Below are 12,447 nucleotides of genomic sequence, written 5' to 3' on the forward strand. Positions count from 1 at the left end.
CTGTTTGTTGACATAATACATGGCGACTTGGTTGTCCATCCAGGCAAAGACTACTGTGTCGCAAAGGTGTTGAAAAGCTTTGAGGGCATTGAAAATCGCTCCGAGTTCCAACAGATTGATGTGACAAAGACGGTCCACAGGAGTCCAATGACCTTGGGTACGGAGTCCGTCGAGATGGGCACTGCATGCGTAGGTTGACGAGTCTGTGGTGAGAACTTTCTGATGAGGGAGATTGTGGAACAGTAAACCTCTGGAAAGATTGGAAGAGAGCATCCACCAGTGGAGAGACTGTTTCAACAAAGGAGTTACTGTAATGTGTTGAGAAAGAGGGTCGGTAGCTTGTTGCCACTGAGATGCCAGGGTCCACTGAGGTATGCGAAGGTTAAGTCTAGCAAAAGGAGTCACGTGAACTGTAGAAGCCATGTGACCGAGCAGAATCATCATTTGTCTTGCTGAAATTGATGTGAGGTGAGACACTTGATGGCAAAAGCGAATGAGTATATCCCGACGTGGTGGAGGTAGAAACGTTCTGGGCTGAACAGTGTCTAGAGTGGCTTCAATGCATTGGAGAGACTGAGATGGGATCAGCTGGGATTTTTGAAAGTTGACTTCAAACCCCAGACTTTGAAGGAACATAATAGTCTGTTGGGTCGTTGCAATAACCCCTTGTTGAGAGGGGGGCCTTGATAAGCCAGTCATCCAGGTATGGAAAAACTTGAAGACCCTGGGGGATGAGGCGAGTCCGAATGGAAGAATTCTGTATTGCAGATGAAGATTCCCCACCCTGAATCGAAGATATTTGCGAGAGGCTGGATGAATCGGGATATGAGTGTAAGCCTCTTTGAGATCCAGAGAGCATAGCCAATCTCCCTGATCCATCAGGGAATATAAGGTTAGTAAAGAGAGCATCTGAAACTTCTCTTTGACTAGAAATTTGTTGAGAGCTCTGAGGTCCAGAATGGGTTGCAAATCCCCCGTCTTCTTTGGAACTACAAAATAACGGGAATAAAAGCCCATGTCCCGTTGGTTGAGAGGAACCTCCTTGACGGCTCGAAGGCGAAGAAGAGCCTGAGCTTCCTGAAGAACAAGGGGAAGTTGCGACGAACTGGAAAGACACTCTCTTGGAGGGCGATCTGGAGGTACCTGAAGAAAGTGAAGTGAGTATCCCTCCCAAAGGATGGTGAGAACCCAGAGATCTGAGGTGATCATCTCCCACTGGTGATAAAAATGGTGGTGAAGACCTCCTATGAGCAGAAGAGAATTTTGATGCAGGGAGGTTGGCATGCTTAGACTGGGAATGTCAAGAAGACTGAGCTGGTTTAGTTGAGCCTTCTGCTGTCATTGTTGCTGTGGAGGCCTTCTAGATGGAGGCCTGGAGAAAGCTGGTGTCGTTTTTTGAGGATAATGACGCGGTGGTTGCTTGTATGGCCGAGCAGGAGGAGTCTTAGGCTTTGGTCGAATCAAGGAAACAAAAGAGCGCTCATGTTCAGAGAGGCGCTTTGTAGCAGCTTCAATGGAATCATCAAAGAGTTCATTCCCTTGGCAAGGGAAGTTGGCTAGACAGTCCTGCAGATTTGAATCCATATCAACGATGCCAGGCTAGACGGCGCATGGCTACAGCAAAGGCAGAAACTCTAGAAGAAAGCTCAAAGACATCATATGTAGCTTGTAACATGAAGAGTCGAAGTTGAGACAGAGTTTTGATGATTTGTTTAAATTCAGGAAGACTTTGCTCCTCAAGAGCCGAATAGAACTTAGGCATTAATTTAAGGAAATAGTTGAAATAAGCAGTGAAAGTGTAGTTGTAATTGAGAATTCTGTTAGCCATCATGGAATTCTGATATAACCTGCGGCCAATCTTGTCCATGGTGCGGCCCTCCCTGCCTGGAGTAACCGCAGCGTAGAGCTTAGATGGATGAGCTTTCTTCAGAGAAGATTCTACAACCAAGGACTGGTGTGATAGTTGAGACTTTTCAAAGCCCTTGCAAGGTACTGTGCGATACCTGGATTCCAGTTTGGATGGAATGGCTGTAATGGATTAAGGAGTTTCCATATTCCTGAAGAAAGCTTGCTTCAATACTGGAGTCATAGGAAGCCTCAAGGTCTCCTTGGGCGGATGAGGCAACTCCATGTCGGCCAAGTATTCCGGTGTATACTTGGAATCAGAATAGAGATCCAGTTGAAGAGCTTTTCCCATGTCAAAGACGAACCTGGCAAAAGAAGCAGAATTTGAGGTCGAGGCATCCTCTGGAGGAGTGCGAGACCGAGGAACAACAGAGTAGGATGGAGAAGCCTCTCTAGAATATTGAGACAAAGGCTCAGAGTCCATGCGCACAGTGATTGAGGAAGCTGCACTACCTGCATGAGGCGGAGTCAGTGAGTGTTTGCGCTTCAAACTCCTCGATGGTGAGCTCCCCAGGGTTCGAGGGACAGAGTGGGTCGAGGCAGGAGGAGAAGACTCCCTCAGAGGCTGTCTCGATGGAGGAGTCCTCGACCTCGATGGACTGCAAGGAGAAGCAGTCGGTGTACCAGGTTTGCGAGACTTATGCTTAGATTTGGAAGAAGTCTCGGTAGCCTTGGATAAGCGAGGCATAGAAGTCTCAGTATCCAGAGATGTCTCCTTAGGAAGCTTGGAAACGAAATGTCTGGAATGCCTCGAACGATGCTTCGGGCAAGGTTGAGGAGACATTGTCCGAGGAGTAGGTGAAGAGTCTCTGGACGAGAACCGGCGAGGCTTCCGAGGCTTGCCTCATAGAAACATAGAAAAATGACGGCAGATAAGGGCCATAGCCCATCAAGTCTGCCCACTCAACAGACCCACCCCCTAAGTCTGCTCTAGAGCCCCCGCTCTAACTGACCCATCCGTAACTTCACCCTCTGAGGGATCCCACATGGGCATCCCATTTATCCTTAAAATCTGAAACGCTTTTGGCCTCGATCACCTGTATCGGAAGCTTGTTCCAGTGTTCAACCACTCTTTCAGTGAAGTAATACTTTCTGGTGTCACCCTGAAATTTTCCTCCCCTGAGTTTAAGCGGATGTCCTCTTGTGGCTGAGGGTCCCTGGAGAAGGAAAATATCTTCTTCCACTTCAATACGCCCGGTGATATACTTGAACGTCTCAATCATGTCACCCCTCTCCCTACGCTCCTCGAGAGAGTAGAGCCGCAACTTGTCCAGCCTCTCCTCATATGAGAGATCCCTGAACCCCGAGACCATCCTGGTGGCCATCCGCTGAACAGACTCTGCTCTTAGCACATCTTTACGATAATGTGGCCTCCAGAATTGCACACAGTATTCCAGATGTGGTCTCACCATGGTTCTGTACAATGGCATGATGACCTCAGGCTTCCGGCTGACGAAACTTCTGCGGATGCAACCCAACATTTGTCTTGCCTTAGATAAATGTTGGGTTGCATCCGCAGAAGTTTCGTCAGCCGGAAGCCTGAGGTCATTATGCCATTGTACAGAACCATGGTGAGACCACATTATCGTAAAGATGTGCTAAGAGCAGAGTCGGTTCAGCAGATGGCTCGAGGTGCTTCGACAGGAGTCCCAAACTGCTGCTCAGGCTGGCTCGAAGCAGGGTCGAGGACGGAAAGAGTTGAGCCAGTACAGAGGAAATCTGAGTGGTCAGAATGGCTTTCGAACATGTCCTCGAACATAGGTACCGAGACAAAAGGATCAGGTCTCGAAGGTGCAGCAGTGCGCTCCAAGGAGGGCGACTTCGAGGATGAGTATTCCTGATGCTTGAAGACACGCTTAGCTGGAGGTCTCAAGGAGGCTGGCAGGACCGTAGATACAGCCTAGGATGCCTGAGACTCTGGGGGCTTCTTAGAAATGGTACCTGAAGGAGAGACAGGAGACTTACCCATTGAAGATGACTTCAGAGGAGGTGCCGGCAAGGCCTTCGAGACCGAGGGTGTTGAGGTCGGGGCCTTAGTGGAGGCAGAAGCTGGAGTCGAGGACTTAGATGTCGAGGCCGTCCCCGAAGCTGAGGTTGAGGCCTTCTCAAGCGGTTGGTCCATAGTGCCAAAAAGTTGGAGAAAATTGGCACAGCGCCGATGGAACTGAAGGCCCGAGGTTGAAGGGTAGCATAGCGCAGATAAGCGTTGCGGCAATGTTCAGGACCCAAACCAACCATACACCGACTATGGGGGGGTCGGTGATGGAAATGGTCTTGTTGCACTGTCTACACTTTTTGAACCCAATAAGAGGCTGGGACATAGAAAAAATAAAGTCCGTACCGAACAAGGTGACCAGCTGGCCTAGGCCCAAAGGCCGCTGACCGGAACGAAAAAGAAAAAAACAAACTTTTTTTTTTTTTGAAGGAGAAGAATGAAAAACGCGAGCACAGTGACTTAAATATAAAATAATAAAAAAGCCGCGGTGAGAGAAGGCAACGAAGGCTGTAGAACTGAAAAGAAGAGGACTTCTCGGCTCCGCGGAAAACGTTGAACTGAGGTTCCTCACAGGAGCCGCGTGCCCTAACTCGGACAGAAAGGCAATCACGCGTGCAGCACTCTGAAGCTCTTACAAAGATCTTCAAGCAAGTCTGCTTTCAAGGCTGTCCACTGTGGGGCTCCGTCAGTGACGTCACCCACTGTTGAGAATATCTGCCTGCTTGTCCTGGGATAAACCCTGCTCTCTGCCCCAACTCTCCTGCTCGCCCTGCCCCGCTCTCTGCCCAGACTCTCCTGCTTGCCGCCCCGCTCTCTCTGCCCCAACTCTCCTGCTTGCCACCCCGCCCACTGCCCCAACTTTCCTACTTGCCACCCTGCCCTGCAGCACGAGCCCATGGTTTTAACCCACAGGTTAAAACCACAGGCTCACGAGTAAAAAAGTAAAAAAAAAAAAAAAAAAAAAGCACAGACAGCAAACGCATGCGCAGACCATCTACAGGCAATCCATGTCGTCTGCGAGGGGAGTGCCTCCAATCGCCCCCATTTGCATGAGGGCCTGCCTCGGATCGCCCACAGATCAGGTAGGATCGTGGGCTTAGTGAATCTAGTAAACACTAAAAGGATGTAGAAGATGAAAGTGTGAGGCAAACTAGAAACAGCCACTACAATCATACACCTCACTAGTTCGGGTTCAATCACAGGATGGCAAAAAGGTCTTCAAAGCCATAATTGTACATAATATTTGTAAATGTCCAGCTTTGGCTCATCCGATTGCCTCCTTATAAAAGTGTAGCTTATTTGCTTACTGCTATGTTGCTTTCTATCACTTTACTTTTCAAAAATAAAGACTAAACAGCACATATTTCTTTTTTACTTATCTTTTTAATGTAGTGTCTCTAGCATGCCCCGATGGGACCCGTTTCGCCCAAAAGGGCTTTTTCAAAGGTTCATAAAGGAGCTCTTTATCAGCATCCTTTATCGTTTGGGTGAAACAGGTCCTATAGGGGCATGCTAGAGACACTGCATTAAAAAGGATAAGTAAAAAATAAATATGTGCTGTTTAGTCTTTATTTTTGAAAAGTGATAGAAAGCAACACAGCAGTAAGCAAATAAGCTACACTTTTATAAGGTGGTAATCAGATGAGCCAAAGCTGAACATTTACTAATATTATATTCAATTATGGCTTTGAAGACCTTTTTGCCATCCTGTGATTGAACCCGAACCAGCGAGGCGTATGTTTGTCTTAGTGACTCTAAACCTAAATCCTCAAAGTACAATAGATAATTCACCATCTCTAAATTTATTTTGAGCTACTACTGAAGAGACAAGCTTTTTTTAAAAAAAAAAAGCATTGAGCTGGTCTAGAACACCTGTACTGCCTATGAAGGAGACTTTTGCAAGATTTATTAAGAACAAAAGAATCACAGTGAGGTAGACAAGTGGTCTACTAAGTCCAGCATCCCATGGTCGCTCTAATTTGCTTCAAAGAACCCGTTATATTCTATTGCCCTGTTTATCTCGGGGAGAGGGGGACATGGCAATAGCTTGGCTGCATTGTTAGTAATGTGTTTTGACTGGTTGTAAAAATCCCAACATTTTTGATTAGGCATTAAAGTTATTTGGGTAACAATTTTATGAACTTGCTTAGACTTGCTATGCGGTTAAGGCAGCAAGTTCCACAGCACAAAATGTTTACCAACTGAAAAATGTACCATTTTGGATTTGATTAATCTGCTGCTTGTTGGCTTCATGAACACATGTCCTCTACACTGTTTGATAGACAGAGCTGGTGCAAGGGTGGCAAGTGCCTCAGGCAAAATCTTCAACCTTACATCACCACTGAACTCCAGTATTTGGGTCATGATCACCACACAATCATCCTATAAAAATGCAGATTAAAAAATACATGCTGGTGGTTCTTTGGATTTGCGTGGCTGTCAGAACCTATTGTTTTGCTTTGACTGCAGCTGCTCTTTGGTGCCTCCAAGAAGCTGCTGCTGCCGCTACCCTAGGTGACCTTGTATTGCTAATGTTCGGACCACCTTGTTAGAGTAATAACTTAATTTGTTCTACACCAGTCGTGCGTTTGTAAACTTCATTTCTGCTCATTTTTTTTTCTTTGTTATAAGGGAGCTAATCTAACCCCATTTATCATTTTCACTCTTTTCAAGCTTTTTATAGTGCCATATGTTCTTGGGATGTGGTGATCAGAATGGCACACAGTGATCAAAAGATTTTGATCTAGTCCTTTTCTCACTATCACAATGCAGATTTCAGGACCACACAAGTAGCAAAATAAAATGACAGGTCAATCAACCCTCTTCTACCCCCTGGGTGCATTTATATCTCAGGAAGACATTAAGTCATGACAATGCTGAAAGTGCAGAAGCTACATATTGTCAGTCTGACCATTAAGTACAATTATTTTTTACTCAATATCATTTTTTAAATTTGAGAACCAACCAACCTTGGGTCTGAAGGCAACAATCAATTTGTAAATATTAAGGAAACACAAACTGTCACACTACACACTTAACCCCACCCCACCCCATTACCTTCATTCCTTCTTCTTTCCCACTTTCAATTAATTCATCTATTCTCCTCTTTTCTTCAGACTGCAGAAACCAAACAACAGTAGCAAATTTTGAACAGGTCTTATGAAGCATTCTTTAAATTTAAAAATCACTTTTTAAGTCCACTCAAGCCATCCGTTATTTATGTGCATTTGTAGAGACCCATATATCAAATCTGTACTGGCACTCCAGTTTGCTAGCATTGCCGAGGCCCCCAGGTAACAGTTGTTATATGATCAAAAAGGTTAATATTGGCCAACATTTACACATTAACAAACACCTCTTTTAGCTTAAAACATTTTGGGAATTATTAGCTTTGACTCATGATACCAGCTTTAGGGAGGTCTGGGGCACAGTGGAAGAATATGAACATGAGGTAAAAATGATCAAGGATTCCCCCCCAAAAAAACCAAGGATTAATCAAAAGGAAAATAATGTTTTCAGGCATCTTGATCTACAGCTCAACATTCTTAAAGCAACAGGTGTCTCCCCTTAGTATACTGAAGCAGTATCTTGAAGTCCCTAGATATACAAGGCTCTTTAAATTAAAATCAACTTTGAATGGGCTAGAAGAACTGCCAGTTCTAACAGAAGGAATTCTATTAACCCTAAAGAGTCCTGATTTTATGATAGAAAGGTATCAACAGGATTACTTTGTTGATCTCATTTATTTTTCTCTTATAATTTGGGCCTTGTGAACTTAAGTTTCATGAAATGCAGACTTTCATTGGTGGGGAAAGTGCAAAGGATTTGGATTGTTCCATATATTGCCTGGGCAACCCAGGAAGTGGAAACTTTCCCTACAAAGCAGCAGAGAACCTGACTTAAGGTTCCTTTTACTAAGCTGTGTTAGGGCATTAACGCATGGAATAGCGCACGCTACAATGCCCTGCGCGCTAGACACTAACGCCAGCATTGAGCTGGCATTAGTTCTAGCTGCGTGGCATGGGGTTAGCGCGTGCTAATCTGCTGCGTGAGCTAAAAACGCTAGCACACCTTAGTAAAAGGAGCCCTTAGTGAAATTTTAAAAAAAGGCAACAGGCATATAAAATGCTTAAATTGTCTTTGCTGATAATATTTGCATTTTCTTTGCACCATAGCACTAAAGATTTTTCTTCAGTAGTAAAAAGCTCTCAGAGTTAGACTGGTGAAGGGTGAAGGAAATTTGGATTAGTGTTTTGAATCTTTTCTTTATTTAATTTAGATCTCATTTTCTGTTTCCTTCCCCACTTCAAAACTGTGATCTAATTGAATATGTATTCTTTACTATAGGCAAAATATCAAAAAAGATTTAGAGAAAAAAAGCCAGTAAGTCACACGGAAAACTGCCTAGGTCACAAAAAAAGCCATACCTACCAACTATTTCTAAAGAAAATAATTCCCCTTACTGTTAATAATTTAAAATTAGCTACAAAAAAAAAAAAAAGACAAAAGAATGGAGAAATTACCTTCAATTCCGTTTTACTCTTTCTAGAGCTTCTTCTGACAGGAAAATAGTCTGTGACCTTCCGATTCTGAGAATTCTTTCCTTGACCTCTAAGCATCATACAGATATCCAAGATTTACTTATAAATTAAGGTAGGTGGAGCGGGGGAAGGAAGTTATGTACAAGGGAACATCAGACTCATACCAAAATGTCATCATAAAATGGTGACCAAAATTTTTTTTAAAAGTCAGTCCTAGATATTTTAGGCACTTTTCACCTCAGGTCACCATTCTGTAAGGATACTCTCCACAACAAAGATATTAACTATCAAAGGAGGATGTTGTCTAAGGGTAATTTATCTGTACTTTATGGAATCGATACTGTGAAAAGTACAATACATCAGTATTTTCTTTCCCATGCCAAAAGATGTCACCTGCAAACTACTCAAGACGCAACTAGCTCAAAATAAAGATCTGTATACTCAAATTAGGAAGCAATCCTGCAGAGTTTCATACATTTTAAATTTAATTTTTGATATTGTGCACATATGCTCTTAAACATCTTCAGCTAAAGCTACAATTCACTTACTTTTTCTTTGGTGCAGACTTTGCTTCACTCTGTTTCTCAGTTTCTAGCTTTCTGCTCACTTTATCCCCAGTAGGCACAGCTCCATTTTTCAGTATTTCTGAAGTTTCTTGGTTCTGGTTATGGATGAGATCACTCTCCTTGCCTTTCTGTTCTTCACACTTTTCAGCAGGCTCCACGGAGTTAACATTTTTCTCTGAAGATGGATAAGGCTTTATTGTATTTGTTGCAGACATTATTCAGCACATGAAAGCAATGATCTGATTTTATGCATTTACTATCATGATTTGAGAAAATATTATAGAGGCCTCAGACCGACACATTCCCCCATCCCTCCATTCACGATTTATATAGTAGATTTTATTTCCTTCTCTGTGGTTTGTTTTCTAGAAGATTTAAACAAATTAGGATAGTAGATTAGTTTTGTTGTTAAGTTTGAAAGAACAAGCTACAACCAAAGTTTCACCACTAAAAAAAATGCCATGAGTTCTCGCGGCCCAGCGGTGTACTGGGCAGGAGTGAGCTTTTTGTGCTCCTGCCCGGTGTTGAGACGCTCACTGAATGGCTGCCACCAGTTCTCGTGGGACTTGTATGAACTGGTGGCAGCCATTCAGGGAGCGTCTCAGGGCTGGACAGGAGTGCAAAAGCTCACTCACGCCTGGTACACTGCTGGGCCATGAGAACTCAAGGCAGCCATTCAGGGGAGGTGCTCAGCACGGGGCAGGAGCGCAGAGAGCTCACTCCTGACCGGTACACCACTGGACTACCATGGATTCAAAAAGATACATAGGGGGAGGTGGGAGGGAGGTAAAAAAAATAATTGTCAAAGTTGGCCAGGACAGGAGACGGGAGGGTTTCCTCCTGTCCTGGCCGACCACCTGACCACCAGTTATACAGCCGGCTTGGTGGAGGCCTGCAGGACATCGGGAGACAGGGTGGAGAGCCTGGCAGGGAAGGGAGTGAACGGGTGGCAGGTGCAGAACCTGGCAGGGCATATGAATATTGATCCCCCCCCTGCTGTGTCTTCCATTAAAAGTAAATGGCAGTTTCACATTTTATACCTTCAGGTTTCTTGTGCATTTCATTTAATGTTTTCCCCTGACATTTCACCTCTTGATGTGTGGCTGAGTTTTCTTCTTGAAGTGGAGGACGAGTACTTGGAGACTTATTAGGGCTCATGAAGGTGTAAATCTTGGGTTGCCCAATAAATATGTTTTCCTGTAGAGAGCAAGAGTTAATACTGTGTATACAGTAAAAGGGAGGTGTTACAGCACTGTAAGAGGTCTGTTCAAAAGTTCCAGGACTGATTTTATAAAATATTAAACAATTTTGAAAGTACTCCCCTTCCCTAGGAAAACACTTTTCCCAACATCATTTCCACTTCTGGAAACAGTCCTTAAATGCATCTTCAGGAAATCATCAAAAAATTTTGCTTTATGTCTTCAATGGTGTTGAATCACTTTCCTTTCAGCATGGATTTAAGTTTAAGAAATAAGAAGAAAACAGCAGGGGCCAAGTCGGAAGAGTAAGGTGGTTGAGGAAAAAAACTGTCACTGAGTTTTTTGCACAAAATTCACTGTTGTTCTTCTGGTCGGTCATCAACCATGGAACAAACTTTGCCACAATTCAAGACATCTACAACTTCTGTGTTAGAATGTTGTGGCATAAACCAATTGAGATGTTGCATTCATTTGCCAATTCTCTAACAGTTAATCACCAATTAGCGTGCACAAGAACCCTCACTTGATCAACATCATCATCAGCTCACATTGATGGTCTTCCAGTTCACGAATCGTCCTTCCATAGATTCGACCACTTTTGAAGTGTGAATACTATTCAAAACACCTTCCACTACTCATGACATGTTCCCCATAAGCCACTTTCAACATTTCAAAAGTTTCAGTAGCGGTCTTATCAAATTTAAAACAGAACTTCACACTGTGGTGCTGCTCATTCAGGTCGCACATGATGAAAATTAGCCAATCACAAAAATACACTCACAAAACTTGCTGTAGCTTGGAGACAAAAACAAATAAACAGATGGAAAAAAAATGAGTTTTCGTGAGGTTTCAAGCAACTCAACGCCACCTAGCACGTCCCAAAAGATCTTCCTGTTGGTGCGCAATTCAAACTATCCTGGAACATTTTGAACAGACCTTGTATTAAAGCAGAACCGCCAAATTCCTATACTAAAATATGGTATTAAACATAACCATTCATACGCTTGTGTGCTACAAATCTGTGAATGTATAATAATCAAATCAATCACAATTCAAAATATGCCATATTATAGTTATGCAAGCCATATTACTCAAATAGGCCAGATTCACTGACTTGTCATTCAATCTCATTACCTTTATTGGAGGCATAATTGTGCACAGTACAACCAAAGTAAAAATATTGCAGCCAAGATTAAAACAATTACACATATTTTGGAAGATAAACTAATATTATCTTTTCTTTAAATCCAAATGTGTGTCTTATCTAAGTAAATTAAATCTGTTTTCAGACACAACAACATGATTCTCAATTAAATCATTATGGTTTCACTCCCAGCTCTTACATACTGGGAAATCACCCCAAAATTTAATATGGATTTTATTGGGAGTTCATTTAATTTACATTCAGTTACTCCAAGAATAAATTGTACCAGAGGTATGACAAGATTAATATGCAGGTGTTAAGTACTGTATTTTCTCCTGAACGCAATTATCAGTGAGCTGCTGAAGCCCAAATACAGGTGAGAAAAAAAAAACCCGCCTCAAAAAACCTTACCATGTGGTACCAATAGCCACATACAGTATCACAGCCTTATAAGAGCAAGGGTTATAGCCCAAATGTGTATATGACCTATTGAATGTAAATAAGGTCATTTTTTTCAAGTTTTGTCTGTTTTAGTAATATTTTAGTAGAGATGTATGTAATCAGTGACAGGCCTTACAACTACCTAAAGATTTAAATAAGTTTCAACAGCTGAGCTCAGCTCATTTAGGTACAATGCAGCATATTTAATGCAATTAAACCAAAACTTTTAAAGTGAAACTAAATAAATGGCGAGCAGACCCCGTTCATTTTCGGATGGTTTTCATTGGCCCCTCCCGTCAAAGGTTTCGGTACCTCCTCCGCTTTCCCTTCTTTAGGCCTGGACATTTTCTTCCCTAAAAAGAGAGGGGTTTAAAATTTAGGATATGCATAGTAAATAGAGCAATTTACAAAAAAGGGGGAAATGCAGTTTTCAAGACAGGCTACTAGGGACAAGGCACGCGAGCAAACACTCCGACATTTTTAAAGGCCAGCTGTATCAGCAGCGACACAGCAAGGGGGGAGGGGAGGAGGAGGTCGGGCTACTGCATGGACGCCTGCGCACACTTCCGGGGCGGTTACCAGGGAAACAGTGGTGTCGCCGCTGACGTGTCTGTGCGCCCCCCCACCTCCCGCACCCGAGTTAAAGTCCAACCCC

At 43.3% G+C, this 12,447-nt stretch overlaps 1 protein-coding gene across 3 annotated transcripts in view; it reads right to left on the minus strand.

Moving 5' to 3' along the window:
* Positions 1 to 12,447, minus strand: part of KMT5A (lysine methyltransferase 5A) — a 66,719-nt gene that overhangs the window by 28,711 nt on the left and 25,561 nt on the right. For all 3 annotated transcript variants that reach the window (XM_033956402.1, XM_033956404.1, XM_033956403.1), the window contains 5 exons: positions 12,051 to 12,145; positions 10,049 to 10,205; positions 8,991 to 9,183; positions 8,425 to 8,512; positions 6,959 to 7,018 (listed from right to left, as the gene is read on the minus strand). In XM_033956402.1, the coding sequence (XP_033812293.1) occupies positions 6,959 to 7,018; positions 8,425 to 8,512; positions 8,991 to 9,183; positions 10,049 to 10,205; positions 12,051 to 12,137 (585 nt within the window). In that variant the 5' untranslated portion in view covers positions 12,138 to 12,145. Of the gene's footprint in view, positions 1 to 6,958; positions 7,019 to 8,424; positions 8,513 to 8,990; positions 9,184 to 10,048; positions 10,206 to 12,050; positions 12,146 to 12,447 lie in introns of those variants that run through there.

Source organism: Geotrypetes seraphini, chromosome 8 (assembly GCF_902459505.1).
Source record: "Geotrypetes seraphini chromosome 8, aGeoSer1.1, whole genome shotgun sequence".
In the NCBI taxonomy this organism is placed as follows: Eukaryota; Metazoa; Chordata; class Amphibia; order Gymnophiona; family Dermophiidae; genus Geotrypetes; species Geotrypetes seraphini.